General features: G+C 43.6%; 2 protein-coding genes and 1 long non-coding RNA gene across 5 annotated transcripts in view; 2 read left to right on the forward strand and 1 right to left on the reverse strand.

The window, feature by feature from the left end:
• Positions 1–16880, forward strand: part of LOC132956491 (uncharacterized) — an 89673-nt gene that overhangs the window by 18137 nt on the left and 54656 nt on the right. The window lies entirely within an intron of this gene.
• On the reverse strand, positions 1784–14989 carry recql (RecQ helicase-like). Of its 2 annotated transcripts, XM_061029506.1 has the most exons (16): positions 14675–14989; positions 13223–13308; positions 12171–12404; positions 11912–12091; positions 11713–11819; positions 11444–11642; positions 10907–11073; positions 9908–9989; positions 9673–9821; positions 8784–8901; positions 8561–8699; positions 8357–8448; positions 7964–8180; positions 7294–7429; positions 4494–4640; positions 3392–3532 (listed from the first exon to the last, which is right to left on the reverse strand). In XM_061029506.1, the coding sequence occupies exons 2-15, from the start codon at positions 13245–13247 to the stop codon at positions 4536–4538; spliced, it is 1950 nt and encodes a 649-aa protein (XP_060885489.1). In that variant the 5' UTR covers positions 13248–13308; positions 14675–14989; the 3' UTR covers positions 3392–3532; positions 4494–4535. The 2 variants fall into 2 exon arrangements, with proteins under 2 accessions (XP_060885488.1, XP_060885489.1); XM_061029505.1 differs by lacking the exon at positions 4494–4640 and having other exon boundaries at positions 1784–3532; positions 14675–14986.
• The window catches only part of golt1ba (golgi transport 1Ba), a 7910-nt gene continuing 6674 nt past the window's right edge, over positions 15645–16880 (forward strand). For both annotated transcript variants that reach the window (XM_061029983.1, XM_061029982.1), the window contains exon 1: positions 15645–15807. In XM_061029983.1, the coding sequence (XP_060885966.1) occupies positions 15783–15807 (25 nt within the window). In that variant the 5' untranslated portion in view covers positions 15645–15782. The remainder of the gene's footprint in view (positions 15808–16880) is intronic.

Consider the following 16880-nt stretch of genomic DNA (forward strand, 5'->3'; position numbering starts at 1 on the left):
AGAGAAGGAGGAAACAAGAAAAGGAAAGGAAATTAGAGGAGACGAAACAAGGAGATGGGGATAGGAGGCAGAGAAAAGAAACAGAACTAAAGGAAGAAATACAACGAGGAGAGAGGAAACAAGACAAAGAAAGGGGATGAGGAGAGACAATAAGGACATGCGATGACAGGAAACGAGACATTCCACACTGGAGTAATTAAAATAAACTAAATGATTAAACAAGGATTCTGGAGGTCTGATTGTTCAGTTCTTTAAAACTCACTTCTCTTCTGTGATTTCACCTCCTGATCCCGAGTCAGTTAGCCTCGTAATGAACTCGGAGTGAATGGAGGTTCATTAAGACGAGAAGGTTAGGACATAATCCGGACTACGGCGTCGGATTAAACCGGCAGTTAGTCGAGGATAAGAGGTGAAGAAATCCTCGAGGGCAGCTTTTGTTTCACGTCTTATAATTTATCTAAATGAGCAGCATTTGTAAAAAACCAGAGAGCGACGACGTTTGATCTGCAGCTCGGAGCGGTTTGTCTGCAGACGATGAGGAGGTCAAAGAGCTCCAGCAACACGTGTAGTTTAAAGAACACGTCAAGCCTTTTATTCTCCACGCACCTGAGAAGATGTGACAGAAAACCTAACCTGGATGAGGAGGCAGCAGGCTGCAGTTACACACCTCTGCCAGAGGGTGGTGCTGTAGGCAGAAATTTTCATCTGATATTCATCTTGTGGACTTCAAAACACATTTGAAACCCAAAGAAACCATGAATATAATGTGTGAGTATCCATGCTAATGTTCTTCCTCAGATCTATAAGACACATCAGTGAACCACAATGCTGCACTTTGTAATGAACTCAGTTTTTTATTTTTCCCTCATAAATCATCCAAGAGCCCAAATGACTCACTTGAGCGTCACAGGAGGATCAAAATAGTCCCCCATGAATGCACTTTTTCTCCTGTTTGTGAAGCTTTTGATTTAAAGGTCCAATCAGTGTAGTGAGTGAAATGATAAAGTGACCTCACTATATGATCAGACATTAAGGAAACATGCTATGTTGAAGTGCTGGCTTCTCTGACAACAATGCAGCAGCCAGTATGTCCTCCTTCTAACTTTAGATTCTGCTCCTGAATGCTCTGGATTTGTTTGGACCAGAGAAGGTAGGCGGTTTTAAGGCGACCCCCACACGGCCGTTTTGGACGCCCCTCGGTTTGTCAGATATGAGAGCAGTTATCAGGTCAAACCAACAGGTGTTGCAGCGATGGAAGCGGGCAAGAGAAGTGGTTCAGATAGAAGAGATTGTACCCGACCTAAAAAGCCTCTGCATGTTTCTAATAAGCTCCACGAGCAGAAACGTGCTCAAACTAGGATCAATATTGGAGATGCTTTTGAAAAATGGAGAGAGGTTAGAACACAGAAAGGTTTACAGACTGATGCAGAGCTGGATAAACACTGAAGCTTCAGTGTTCACCACATGGCAACCTGCGTGAGCATCGACTCTAGAGAGGAGGGGGGGGAGACAGCTCTCTACAGTGATTAAAATGTGGACTGCAGTGCCCACTTTAAACACTAGGTGTCAGAGTTACATTTGGCTCCTTTAAATATGTTTACAGTGGAGCTAAAATATTTAGGATGTTAATTATGATTAATTAACCTTTAATGAACATTTATTAACTACAACTGAGAAAAAGTTAAATCAGGATATGTTGAGGATGTTTTCTTGGTTTTTCTTTCTATAGAAAAGACCTGAGCACAGAAACCTGGTGACACGTGTATAATTAATAAAAACAGACTTACATGATAACAAGAAGTTTTATCCAGTGGATGAACAGAAATATGACATTTTTGTTTTATAAACAATGCTGTGTATAAAATAAAAAAAATAAAAATGTGACAAACCTTCCAGCACAGACATGATGAGTCTCTAAACTTTAAACCTCAAACGTAGAGTGATCCCTGGAAATCTGACGTCAGAATCCTTTCCTTTCAGAGAACTTAGGCCACGTTTACACCACAACCGTAATCCATCATTCTTCATTTGAGTTTTTTTTTAAAAAGTTCAGCGCTCAGACGACAACATTTTGATAACAACCTCTGTGCACACTGAGCCGCAAACTTAAATGAAGACTCTGTAGTATACATGCCAGGCCAGTAGGTGGCGGTGTGACTTTGTAAAAAAAAAGAACACGTGCATCATGCTCACCATCATCTTCCTTCTACAGAGCGGTGAACGTTTGAGTAGACGAGGTGGGGCCGTTACCCCGAGTGACCCTAAACTACAAAGAGAGAACATTTAGAGGAAATGTCAACCAGGAGTCAAACAGAACTCAGGAGCCCGCCATTGTAGTTGTAGTCCATGCTACACGCTCATGGTGATTGACTGGAAGCGTAACGCACACGTGCGAAAAGTGGCAGTTTTCTCTGGAACTGCGAAATTCAAGTTTAAACGATAACGGGAGACGATGCTATTTTTAAAACTTTGCATTGTCTGGCACCCAAAGGTTACCAATGTCGACTGAAATTGTTGCAGTGTAAACGTGGCCGTGGTTTGTAAGCAGATTGAAAACCAGCTCTAGAACTTCATCAATTAAGAAAATCATCATCACTGTCTCTCAGGCTATGAAGGGCGTTTGATGCCCCATGTGTGCGTCTGCTTTCATCACAGCACCTTTTAAGTTTTCAGAAGTCATACATTCCCAGTGTGAGGTGTGTTAATAACGGTCATTTTATATTAATGTGCACAGCTCAGAACTGCCACAAGGGAGCACCAAAGTCTGACACTCCTTCAAACAGCAGCGTCTTCACCTGAGACAGCAGACGATCACAGCAGGTGTCCACACGTCTTTATGAACACACCTGTATAAATTAACTCTGTGACATCATCGCTGAATCAGCTTCCTCCTCCCGCTGACTCGAGTCCACAGGCTGCGGGCCGTCTCTGCGATCGTTACCCTGCCCGGCAGACGGAGGCTCCTCAGAGGCTCCCTGATACACGCCAGCACCCCCGGCTCCGCGGGCTGCCCCAGGTACTCATGGGAGATGTAGTTAATCCTCCTGAGCTGTTTGCTGTAGTAGTTCCTGAGGTGGCTGAGCTCCTCGGCTGCGGTCTCAGAGATGAAGGAGGCCTGAGACGGAGAGCTGGGCACCGTTTGGATTGATGAATCTCCACCTGCTGCTGCTGCTGCTGCTGCTGCTGAGTCCGTACAGGGTTTCTGACGCACTCTCTGAGGGGTGGTGGATTTACGTTTAGAGCTAACAGGATGCGATGGTGTTTTCTGACCATCGCTGTTTTCTATGATGTTGATTTCAACCTCGATGACGTGCTGAGGGGTGCTGGATCTGCTCTCCTCGTCTCTCTCTTCATATCTGTCCTCTTTCTTTACTCTCTCTGTCCGTTTGTCTGTCTCTCTCTCTGGTTTTAGGTCTCGTTTCCTGCACTGGTTCCTCTGTTGTTTAAATAGTTTCTGTTTGGGCTGTTGGGGACAAGTGTTGTCCACAACGGAGTCAAAGATCTCCTCGTTTTCTTCAGCAGATTGCGTCTCCTGTAACAGTGAAAACGACAGAGAACAGTAGATCATCATCGTGCATCCTTGACCCTTTAAAGTAATTATGTAACTTATATATGTTACATAATACTGTAGCTTAGCCTCCGTCTGTATTAAGCGAGTGAGATTAGATGGCTGATGTTAGCAGAGGCAGCGTGATGAAAAGTTAGTGACAGTTAGTGGTGGCATGCTCCTCAGGGTGGACGTCAGCACAGGCTTGGGTGAAAAATGTCGATACGACTGGAGCTTTATAAGAAACATTTCACTAAAATCTGAATGTGGAAAAATTTAAGTTTGCATGTGAAACAGGCCGTGCATTTGTAACGTGCAGTGTCCCTTTGAACTGCCGCTAATGGGACACATATTATTCTAAATCCACTTCTCCATGTTTCTCTAACTCTAATATGTGTCTCTAGTCTGTCTACAAACCCCCCCAATGATGACAAAAGTCTGTTTGGAGATTTTCCCTTCATGACATCACAAAGGGCAGTAACCCCTCCCCCAGGTGGGTGACACTCCCACAACTAGGTGTTTGTTCTGCCCTCTGAGTCTGCCTTCTCACTGAAACAATAGGACATGGAGCGAGAAAGCCTGAGACACACAAGCCCTTCCAGAGAGGGGGCGTGGTCAGACACAGCTAATTTACATTTAAAGGTACAGACACAGAAACAGCCTGTTCTGAGCAGGGCTGAAATAGAGGGGTTTATAGGCATGATTAAATACAGGATCAGAGTGGATTTAGAACAAGTTAACGCTGTACCATCAAGGCTTAAGATTGGATGCATGACGTTTTCATTTTATCACCCAAGCCTGCTGATTAGGAGAATTCAGATGAAAGCATGCTGCTTATTTTAAATATTATAGAAGCGGTATAGTTGTAAATCAACGCCCCAGCTCTCCGACGGTCTGATTGAAAGTGAGGACAGATGCAAACAGAGTGAAGAGTGATGGACTGTACTTTGTCAGCTCGTCCTCTGCTCAGGGTGGGGAGGCGGGGGGCTTAAAGGAGGTCTGTCTTGACCTTCTTGGACTCGGGGGCGTCTCCGGCACTTTGACCTGATCTCTTTCCCTCTTTGGCTTTGACCGGGCCTCTTGCAGCTTTTACCTGCAGGTCAATAACAACAGGATTTTACCTGAGAGGGTTCAGACACCAGCATGGAGGGAGACGAGGGGACACGAGAGACGACGAGGACACAGGACACTCAGGACAAAGACCACAGAATCCTCATTGTCTCTCATGTTTCAGATTATAAGATAAGTATTTTTATATCTGTGGGGAACAGTTTGAGGACCTGAGCTGAAGACTTTTTTCATTTGTGCATCGCTTTGACTCAACACTTTTTTAAATCCAGCTTCTTAGACGTGAAGTTTTTTGCTGCTTTTCTGTCATTTCTGTCGATAAATGAAAAAAGTATTTGTGTTTCAGAAACATTTTGAAAGAGATCTATTCTGCTAGTCCATCTTTAAATACAGACATAAAATGTTGCGATGTTGGGTGTCTGTACTAAACCTCGATAAAGATACATAGTTGTTGGTGGTTTCCTGCCGCTCTGAACGAGATGTTGCGAGAACTTGGTGAGACTTGGCCAGAACCTGACGTCAGGTCTGCCGACGTGTCAGAGCAAAGCATGGAGCAAAGTTGTAGGACACGCCCACGCGGCAGTTCTTTCAAGAAACCGGCCATCTGGAAGCTCAATCAAATGTCCCTGCGACTGCAAAGAGAGCTGGCCAATCGGAGGAGAGTGGGCACTAAGGAGACGGGCCTTAAAGAGACAGCAGCTGAAATGAAGAGTTTCAGGCAGAGGCTGAAATGAGGGATTTTACTGAAGCCAGTATCAGATAAATAAGGAGGTTTTTGATCTTGATCCCAACAGGTTGTAGTGTCGAAATCAGTCTTGGTCTCAAGACCACTTTTTGAAGGTCTCCGTCTAGTCTCAGAGTGACTTGTCTCGGGCCTCTGAGCGCTTTGGTCTGGGGTAGGTCTTAGTCTGGGTTAGTGTGGTCTGGACTTCAACACTATCATTATGTGTCCTGGACTGACATCATTAATGGTGATCTCCTTTAAAGACCTCAGTTTGTTCTCTGCAAACTGTGACGAGCATCGTTAAGACTCCTTGATTCATCTGTGGTTAAAATAAGCAGCCTGCGTTTCTAGATTTAAAACATTTATAGTCATTATTAATGATGCATTAAAGTCGCTGTGCAGGAGGTTAGGGATGTTTGAGCCTCGTACAAGTCTAACAGATCGGCCTACTGAAGAAGGAAAAGTGATTTTTCCAAATGAGAGAAGCAGTGAAATCTACAACTACAAATATAATTGATGATTGATCGTGTTAGAGCACCAACGATCGTGTTCAGTGTCGTTCTAACGTGAGAAACAGATTTATCATTGAATCACTTTGTGGACGAACATACTCATTATCAGTGTTAAAGCAACAGGAACATTTAGCTTTAATAATTTAAAGACTTACCTCTGTAGAGTTATAGAAACACTATGATAGAAACACATCACACACATCGTTGGAAGAAGAAAAAACTGTTAGAGGAACTTCACAAAGAGAACAGAGACGACTGAGGACACGTTCAAAACATTTAAACAGAAAACAAGAGCCGACTTCTGCTGGAGTCTCAAACCTCAGGAACATTGTTTACTACTCGTTACAGATGATGTCTTACAGTTTGATTTGGTAGAAATGACTGAATATTAACTTTACTTTAATCTACCATCATCCTAAAGCCCGGCGTGCGCTGTATGATTGTAGAAAAGTCGTGGTGGAACGTCGGCTCACGTTGTACGACTGAAAACGACCAGAGCTCATGATTTATGAGCTCACACTGAACGACCTGAGTTGTCAGGCACCACCTGAGAGCTCACACTGTACGAGTGAAATCAGGACGGAGCGTTCACAATCATCACAAGAAAAACTCCCACCGACGAGGGTTGATTCGATTCGTCTCATGTGCACGGCTCAAAAGCGAAATCGTGTCGGATATTCAGTCAGCTGGAGGTACGAAGATATTTCCTGCCAACATTTCTTTCATGATCGGACGGGGAGGACAGATTAAACTGCTGTTGTCATGGTGATTTCAGATGTTGTGTGTCAGTCTGTGCAGACACAATCAGGGAAAAAAGTCGTGAAGTTTGGGAATGGGCTCTCAGAGCTGTGATATTGGTGTCCAAGTTGCCGAAGCGAGAGCGAGCACGGCCCAGCGAGAGCTTCACATACACAGGCAGTTTAGACACGCACACACACGGCGCTGTTCTCCTGTTCACGTCTCAGCCCGTGCATGGGGGAGGGGGGATCCACTTGGTCGGGAGCAGCTGATTGGGCGTTGACCAGCAGAGGTTCCTCAGTCCTCTGAACGACTAACAACTCTCGATCAGGCTGAAGTTAAACAGGACTTCAAAATCCACTGTACGACTTAAAAACTGGGTCTTAATCATCCTGAAATCAAAGAGCGAACGCCAGGCTTACAATGTCGGTTTTTGTTAACGGCTCCAGCGTTCATCAGACTCGATGATGAAACTAAAGTGAACGTCTGAACTGGTTTTAATCCTCCTGTATGGTGAAGGAGTTTGACTGTAACTAATAAATGATCTGAACGGTTGAGATATTTTAGGAAACAAAAACATTAACATGTTTACAAAAGATAACTTAACGAGGTCAGACGTTCACAGAAATGATTCCACTTCACAGAGAAAAGGGTTGGGGGGGGGGGCTTTATTATTATATTATAACAGTGAAACTTGAACTCACCGCAGCAGCAGCAGATTCAGCCCCCGTTTGTCTCATCTTCATGCTGACCGTGTGAGTCGCACTCTTTAACAGAGGAGCTTTACGGCCGAGCTTCAAGTAGAAATACGTTGTGTACGGAGTGAAGCTGAAATCCTCCCTGAAGACGACGCACAGAGAGAAATTAAGCACCTGTGACTTGTCCCTAAACTGTTTCATATATTACTTCATAATATAGTCTTTAGAATCGGAATGAAATGACTAACAACGTTTTTATAAAAAAAAAAAAAAACACCAAAGAAGTTGTTACAGGACAATAAAATAATAGGTTTAATAATAGGAAGCATGATGTAATATATCCATGTGGAGCGACCTCATGAACGGGTTAACGAAGAAATTCTGACTTTAACGGATGATTCAGATTCCCAGAACCAGAAACAAAGTCCTGTATACCATATATTCTAACCAACGTGTACGCAATATGTAACTCTGACACCTAGTGTTTAAAATGGGTACTGCAGTCTAAATTCTAAATTGTAGAGCGCTGTCCAGTGGATGTATTTTGGAACATGTCTGCCATGCTGCTATTGGTAGAGAATATATTTAATAAAAAGGAAAACATTCCAACGTATTTAATAAGTACATAAATATAAATAATCATGTAAAGAGAATTTTAAAAAACATGGCGGCTTACTTGAGGTATCCCAGCAGCAGCATCCTCACCACCACAGCCTCCGCCTGCAGACGGGACAGAGACGTGGTCTGGATCATCTTCCTGCGTTTGGCCGGTCCTTTCCCCGTCCACGCCTCCACCAGCTTCAGAGGAGTCACCTTCTCATCCATGGACTCCGCCAGCTCTAAGATCTGCACCACCTCCCGGGCATGCTGGGTAATATCCACCGTGCTGAAGTCTGCAGAGGTGGAGGGTGTAGATTTTGTGTCACATGGTAAAAAAAAAAAAAGCACTGCTCTAATCAAAACGATTCAGGGAACATGTCGATAAAAATCTAAATATTTAGAGTTTTAAAAATGTTTTTTTCCCGACCGTCTTTGTTTATGTCTGTGCACACAAACAGGAATCACTCACCTTTTGCGTCGCGACAAGTATCGCACATCTGGTTACAGTCTTCATCATCCCAAATCTCGTCGAAATGAACCGCCATGAGAGAGCGCCGACACCTTCACACAGCAGACACATGTCAAGTCATGGACCGTCATGGTTATGTATCACACTGAGGAACCTGCAGAGAATGTGTGTTTGTGTGTGTGTGTGTATGTCTGTGTGTGTTACCTGTCTAGGTTCTGGCAGTAGTCGACCATCTGCAGCAGCTTCTGCTGGCCCACGTTCTCCATCACCACCATGTTGCTGATCCTGAAGATGTCAGAGAAACCGTAGTAGACGATGCAGTCGGCTGGACGGTCGTCTCGACCTGCACACGCGGCGACAGAGGGATGTTAAGAGTAATAATGAAATATAAGAGCAGTGCGAGTTAGAGTTCTGAATCAGTGTGCACCTGCTCGTCCGCTCTCCTGGTAGTAGTTCTCGATGGATTTGCTGATGGTGTGGTGGATGACGAACTTGACGTCAGGCTTGTCGATACCCATACCGAACGCCACCGTGGCTACCACCACCTACAGGACACAAACAGGTACAGTTACATGTTCACATTAGGGCCTGTGCACACCTTTTTCTGAGTGTCAGCTTCTTTTTTCTCCATTGTTACCAATGAGCAGAGAGCCGCCCAGAGTAAAGACGCAGCGTCCTTTTCCTGAGCGTTTGTCCTTTTCTGTGCGGTCGCTCTGAGCGCTACTAGTGAGAAATCTTCGGTGATGTTGACGTCACAGTTGCTCTTTTCAAAATATACAATATTCCCTGTATTTATGTCTCCTCCTGATCGTGTCGTGTACCCACATCCTCCACGCTCACATCCAGACGAAGTCGGAGGGCGAGCATCCTCCGTTTGATGATACAGAAAAGGAAATAAAACGATCTCAAATATAAAACATAAAGTAAAAAGCATCAGAGCAGCGTCGGTCTTATAGCGGCTGTTGTCGAGAGACTGTCTTCATAGAGACTGTTGTCATAGAGACAGTCTTCATAGAGACTGTTGTCATAGAGACTGTCTTCATAGAGACTGTTGTCGAGAGACTGTCTTCATAGAGACTGTTGTCATAGAGACAGAATGCGCGTGAAAAAACCCAACAGATAAACACAGGGCCTGAGACATCAGCAGCTGTATAATTGTTTCCATGCCGGTCGAGCCTTAATTATAATAACATTAAAGCTTGTAAACAGTTTTTCAAATGTCAGATTTGGATCAAAATCCATTTTTACAGATCACGTACTTCCTGCGTTTAAACTGAAACTCCTAAAAAACGTCAGCACGTGTGACAGCAAAGTACCTGGATCTTGTTGGCGGTCCACTTGCGGTGCACTCGGGACTTGTCGTTAGGGTCCATGTGGCCGTGGTACGGATACGCCAGGATGTCTCTGTTCTGAAGTTCGGACGCCACCGACTCTGCGTCCTTCTGAGAGAACACGTACACGATCCCTGCAGGACACACGACACAAACATGAGCGGACCAGCGCTCTGACAGGACAGGTCGTAGCGTCTGTGAAGCTCTCAGTGCGTTTTACCTGACTGGTCCTTGTATCTGCTCTTGATCAGAGCGGCGACGTCGCTTATTGATGCATCGTTGTTGGAGTCTTTAATACGAACCTGAAGAAAAACAAAGCAAGGTAAGAGTAAATATAACGCACATTTAAGCATCGAGGCGGTTCCCGACTTCCCGAGGATCGAGGCTCACAGTTTGTTCCGTCTGTGTCGAGTCACAGCTCACAGGCTGGAACATTTTCTGCGTTGATCTTCTCAGCTCGATCTTTCAGACTGAACTGTGACCTGACAGTAAACACTTCTTAAACCAAATACACGATAAGAGGAAAACTCACACGTATGAAGACTGTGTAAACATTGAGTATGTGCAATCTTTAACTACTTTTTGGACCATCGTTGATTGAAAACTGAACTGTGAAGCTAACGGTGAAGCGGAGTGTAGAAAGGCTCACCGGAGGAATCTCTCGTACTTTCACGTTGACCGAACCATTATCATGTCTTATCGAGCTTTTAGCGATTCAATCTCGACTTTTTCTCTGGCGTCATGATTCAATCGCACGTCTTTAAAAGATAGAAATAACTGAAACCAGATTGTTCATGGTCGAGTCCTAACTCTACACAGCGTCCCTGTTTAGCACAGAGTAACAGCGGATAGCTAACCCTAACCCTCGATCTTTAACAAGGAGTCCCATCGTCATCAGGTTGAGACCTGAGGTGAGTTTTTATATTGTTAAATTCAAGTCGAAGCTTCTCACCCTGATGTAAGACACAAGCTGAACTTTTTGGTTCAAAACAAAATGGTTCTCGGCTCTTCAGGGGTCGCTTGAGTTTGCTTTGAAACATATTCATGTTTTTTTTTCAAACACAGATCTGTCTTTTATGTTCTTGAAGCAGCTGCAGATCAGCGAAAGGTCAAACGAGAGTGTGAGCAGGTGTTTGGGAGGAGAACACAACCTGTGTGTGTGTGTTTATGTATGAAGCAGGTGGCAGTGAGATAAGAGTTTAGTCGCTATGGTAACCACCTCGTAGTAGAGATTGGTGCGGTTGAAGGACGCGGTGATGGTGATTGGCTGCTGCACACACAGGATCTTCTCACAGTCTTTGAGGACGCTGCTGGTCGCCGTGGCGGTGAGGCCGAGCAGCGGGACTTTGGGGAACTGTCTCTTCAGGATGCCCAGCAGTTTATAATCTACACACACACACACACACACACACACACACACACACACACACACACACACACACACACACACACACACACACACACACACACACACACACACACACACACACACACACACACACACACACACACACACACACACACACACACACACACACACACACACACACACACACACACACACACACACACACACACACACACACACACACACACACACACACACACACACACACACACACACACACACACACACACACACACACACACACACACACACACACACACACACACACACACACACAGGACATGATTTAGGAGGTCAAAAGAGAGCTACATTTCCACAGACAACCTTACGGTGACCTGTTGGTCTCACCCGGTCTGAAGTCGTGCCCCCACTGGCTGCAGCAGTGAACCTCGTCCACGGCGATGCGACTCAGCAGGTTTGCTTTGTAAGATTTCTCCAAACGGGACATGAGCAGCTTGCTTTTGGCGATCTTCTCCGGGGTCACGTACAACAGCTTAAAGGGGGACTTTGGGTCCGTCATGCCAGCCATGACTGTCTTAGCGTGCTCCTGCAAAAGATTGACATTTTTATTTGTACAGGAAAACTTTACAAAGCTGGAATATGCCGCCGGTCTTTACCTTGCTGCTGTTCGCATTCAGAACGACTGCCGACACGTCGATGGACTTCAGGTACATGATCTGGTCCTCCATCAGGGACAGCAGGGGGGTGACGACCAGTGTAAAACCTGACACACAAACACAAAGACAACACGTTTGAGGATGAGCGGTGTAAGAGCAGCTGATTAAATTCACTCTGTGCACGTGTGTCTGACTTTACCCTCAGAGCAGACTGCAGGCAGCTGGTAGCAGAGGCTTTTCCCTCGTCCTGTGGGCATCACTAAGAACAGATCTTTGCCTGACAGGCTCAGGTTGATGGCCCTCAGCTGCAGCGGTCTGAACTTGGAGAGACCGAACGAGTCCTTCAGGTGCTTCTCTGCTTCTTTAGACCACGGGAAATCTACAAAACATAAAAGTATTAACGCAAATCTACCCCCACGCCTGTTCATACTGACTGTACCTCCATGCGTGTAGAGTACCTGTCCCATCGTAGCGCTTTAACTCCTGCTTGCTCATCACGGGCTCGGCCCCTGAGGACTTTGAGGAAGATGAGGAGGAGGATGAAGGCTGAGCAGCGTCGCAGGCGTCCTCCAGCTTCAGCAGCAGAGAGTTCTTCTGATCCGTCAGCTCCGCCTGCTTCTGCAGCAGCTCTGCGATCTGCAGCTCCACCAGCTCCAGCTCCGACTCCACCGAGTCCAGCTGAGCCTGAACATCTGAGCAGAAACAAACGACTGTCAGCAACGATCCCTCAAAGCATCGAACGCTGACTTTATAACAACTTTGTCAAAACAAGATATCGTTTAACCATCTCTCTTCATAACCAGCAGGTCATTTATTTCTAATCATGTTCACACTGCTCAGAGAATTATTTCTACAGATGTATTTTAAGTCAGCTTCCTCAAAGACAGCGTGAAGCGTGTTTATTTATCTCAACTCATAACGTTATCACACGTGGCATATTCATCTCATCGCCTGCCGAGTTCAAGAAGTCGGGATCACAATACAAAAATAAAACCAGCAGGAAGCTGGTGGATGCAGAAACATAACCTGAGGTACTTCCTTTGACATGTTTTAAACTGTATTGTATCTCTTTAAAAATAGGAAGTAAAAGCGTGAGACAAGAGGTTGTTCAGCGGGCTCTTTCAGGGGAGGAGACAGTCAGGTCTCACACCTGCACAGGTACTAATCCTCGGAGGATCACACCTCCTCAGCTAATGATCTCACTCCTTCTCTTTGTACCTCCCCCCTGAGGGTTGAGTAATGTGTCATTAGTCTCCATGAAACCTCCCTCCTTACATACAAAAACAACCGCAGCACAAACAGACTGTTTACAGCTCAGCACGGTCCGTCTTCCCCGGAGTCGTTCTCGCCTTTTCTTTTTTTTTTTTCAGGTAAATAAACGAACACAAAGATGTTTGTAAAGTAGCTTCTGCAAACATCACACCTCGGTGAAGGAGAAGTGTGTTTATTTGTGTGTTTCCCCGCGATGATGCACATTTATTAACATTGCAGAGTGCACATTAAGACGCACCATTAGTTCTGCAAACACCGTCCATTTGTATCCGCCTGCTGACGTCACAGAGAAGCAAACCTGCGGACTGTCAGAGACGTAGAATCCTTTAAAAAAAAGAGAGAGAAACACACATTTAGATGATTCAGTTTTGGAGAGGAAAGTATGATTCAGTCTTTACATATTAATAGCCTTAGTTTATATAGAGATGTTCTAGACATGGTTAAAGCTGGGTGTCATGTTTTTCTTTTGCTGCAAAAAAAGCGATTTGTCGCTGCTTCGTTCATGCCTCCGACCGATTAAGGCACCATTTTATTTATGCATGCATCTTCTCAAGGCCTTACATCTTAGGATTCTGTTTGTGATGGGGCGTTGAGATGAACAACTAATCTCAGGGCTCTAACTCATCATTGTGCTCTGTACGATCGAGTCGGCTGGCCTGCATTGACCACTCGTAGACAAAATCATTGACATGTCCTTATGAAACCTGCTTCCCTCAAACTTGTGTCATTTTATTCATGTAAAAATGTTGGAAACTTCAGTCTCCGCTCTGTGATCCAGTCACAAAACGTATGGTTGCTATCTCTCTCTCTCCCCAAACTGCGCATGCCCGTTTCTATGAGGGTTGAAACGACAACAGTGACATCGGCAAATGATGCTGCATGAACTGATGTCTGTCGCCGATGTTGATCTGTGGTGCCAAATCAATTTAATGCTGACATCTAGCACACCCAGCTCCTGATTCAGAGAGGGGGTTTATTATCCGGCAGATGAAGTCACCTGTTGTACGAACAGAGAAAATGTTGCATCATGGGAGTCTGACTAAAATTTCATTTCAAACTCGGTATTTGAATCGGTCCTGAATTTCCCAATCGGTGCATCTCTAGTTTTTAATAAAAACAGTGTATATGTTTACTGTTAATCAATGACTTTTTATTGATAGAAATTGGTCTTTATTACTTCATTTCTTTGCATTTTAATCTTTACTAACAGTTCAACCTCACCTTGTTATCGTTTTGTATTATGTTTGCATGTGGACACGTGTGTATTTAACGCATTTGTTCACATTTGCTTGGACACACGTGTCTACATTTGTGTAAATGATGATTGCACTGTGTATAATATTTGTATTTCTTAAATGAACACACATATTATAATTTAATAAAATGTATGAAATGCTTGTTTAAGCTCCTGTAAAGCTGTTTGACTTGCCTGGTGTCTGAAAGGTGATTTAAAAACGTATTTTTGTCACTAATATCTACTTTAATGTTTGTAAGCTGTGAACTCTGTAGTTGTTAGTGACTGTTAGCTTGAAGCATCCTGTTTAACTAAACTTACCCTCCTCTTTCTTCCGCAGCTAACTGCATTAGCTTCACCTTTTGTAAATGTTCCCCTCTCTGTTGGAGATTAAATCAGCCGAAACTGTTGGGGAAAGACTCTAAAAGAAAGAAACAAAGATCACAAATAACTCACCATCCAGAAACTCCGTCCTGGCTTCTTCTTCTTCGTCTGTTGCTGAATCCACTTCACCGTTGCTAAGCAGTCACACAGAGCGCGCCGCCACAGAACACTGGAGCAGGTCAGGGGTGAGGCGTCAAGGGGGATTTGTACCCTACGCGACGACTGCCAGGCGAAATACAAGCCTCGCCCTTCTCGGCCAGATCGACAATGTCCTTTTAAACACCTTCAATCAATAGCCCGTTGTTAATATGATTAATAATAAACGCCATAATGTTAATATGATAACATAAAAGATTAGGTTGTCTAAAAATCATGCGTTTCCATTGGTCTAAGGGCCACATCAGTGCTGCCTGACAGACCGTAATCAGGAAGAATAACCAAAAAGTAACTTGTGATGCATTCATGAAACGTGTTAAACAGCGAGATTGTTTTATGTTTATTGTATATTTTGTACGGAAAGGGATTAGGGCCAGGCATGAGAAATAAATAATGAGAGGAGGAAGATTTTTATTCACTATGCACTTTGAGAACAAAGTAGAAATGTCGAAAATGAAACCAAAATGTCGTGAAAAAGTCAAAATGTAGAGAAAAAAGTGGCAATGTCGGATATAAAATTGAAGTTCAATTTCAAGAATAAAGTGGAAACATCATGAAAATATATTTTAATTTAAAAAAAAAATTTTAAGTCTTTGGAAAAAGTTGAATAAGAAGTGCCTTGATTATTTTATGTTTATTTATTTCATTTTTGATTTATTTCATTTGTGTAGTTATCATATATTTGTGTACTGTTGTTTCTGGCCAGTTTGGCTTTTCATTTTATTTTGTCACAAACAGTTTAAATACCTTATTAACGTAAAAATAAAGCAAGATTGTTTTTCTTTTTTTACGCTCAAATCTCGTGTTTTTTGTATCTTTGGAAATATCTGTAAATCACGATGTACCTTGAACGCGACACGGAATTGTTCCGGAAGATGACATCGGGAGAAGGTGTGTTTCCGGAAGACGTGGCTGTTGCTGCAGTGGCAGCTGTCATCCAGATTTCCCTGAGAGGAGTGTTTAAATAGTTATATTTATATTTTCTTTATTTATATTTAATTTAACGACTTTATTTGGCGCCAAGATGATTTCGCTAACGGACTCCCAGAGTAAGATTTCACTGTTTTTATCGCCTCTGAATGTTGTCGCTATCCTTTCTATCACACCGGTGTTATGCCGAGAAATGTATCCCTGCTGAGTAGTTCCTGCACCTCACGGAAGTGTTAGAAAACTGTGTAAATGTAGATCTGTGATGATAAAGTATGTGAAGTTTATACTTCATAAACGTGAAGTGTCCTTATTGTTCTGTAGACTCGGTAGAAGACGCATTTTCATTAGCTTGTGTAAATATGACCAGCATACAGTGTTTGACTCTTAAGTGTCTGTAGAGTAAATTTAAGGTTGGGTGCAAAATATGGCAGTGTATTTTTTTTAAGAGTGAATCAAAAATGTAGTAGTGTAGAAATTGTGTCTACTATATTTTTGCATTGTCCTGCGGGGTGAGTGCTATTCTCAGCAGGGATGCATTTCCTGACATAACACCGGCTCCATCTGAGCTAACGAGCTGTTAGCCTCCAGTGCTAGGAGAGTTAGATTTATGATTTATCTCTTCGCCTGCATTAAACTCTGGTCCTGACAGCTACCAGCTAACTCTCAGTGACTCTCCTTTAAAACGAAAGTGTCTGAACATCATGTTGACGCTCTAATGATTATTATCTCTCAAGCTTTAAATAGAAAGAGACAAACGGAGCCTGATATTTAGAAAATTACTCTTTCAGGTTACTGTGGTCCCAATCAGAAACAATGATTGTATTCAGATATTTAATTTGATATATATACTACTATAGCTATATATCTACTGTTTACACGTTTCAGGGCTGAGTTTCTGTCTCTGTGTCCTGATTTAAAAAAAATGTTAACTATATAAAAAACTGTGAAATATAAATAATCAAGTCTTTGTAGCTCCTCCAGACTCAACTGTCTGTCTGGTATCAGACCTCTACACACCGTTTCTAACACCTCTGTTAGCTTCCAGTTCAGAATCTCATGTAAAGTGATCTTGGTGTTTAAAGCCCTTCATGGCCTCGCTCCTCTCTGCTAGGGCTCCATTATTGAAAAAAATCATCATCATCATCGTGTGTGTGTGTGTGTGTGTGTGTGTGTGTGTGTGTGTGTGTGTGTG

The sequence above is a fragment of the Labrus mixtus genome, chromosome 22 (assembly GCF_963584025.1).
Source record: "Labrus mixtus chromosome 22, fLabMix1.1, whole genome shotgun sequence".
NCBI lineage: Eukaryota > Metazoa > Chordata > Actinopteri > Labriformes > Labridae > Labrus > Labrus mixtus.

Coding starts and splice junctions, on each gene's coding strand:
- recql (XM_061029505.1), bottom strand. CDS start 13,247: ATGGACGGTGTTTGCAGAACTAATG. Junction 8,902..9,672: donor GGACCGCCAACAAGATCCAG/GTACTTTGCTGT, acceptor TGTGTCCTGTAG/GTGGTGGTAGCCACGGTGGC. Junction 8,700..8,783: donor CCAGGAGAGCGGACGAGCAG/GTGCACACTGAT, acceptor CCGCGTGTGCAG/GTCGAGACGACCGTCCAGCC.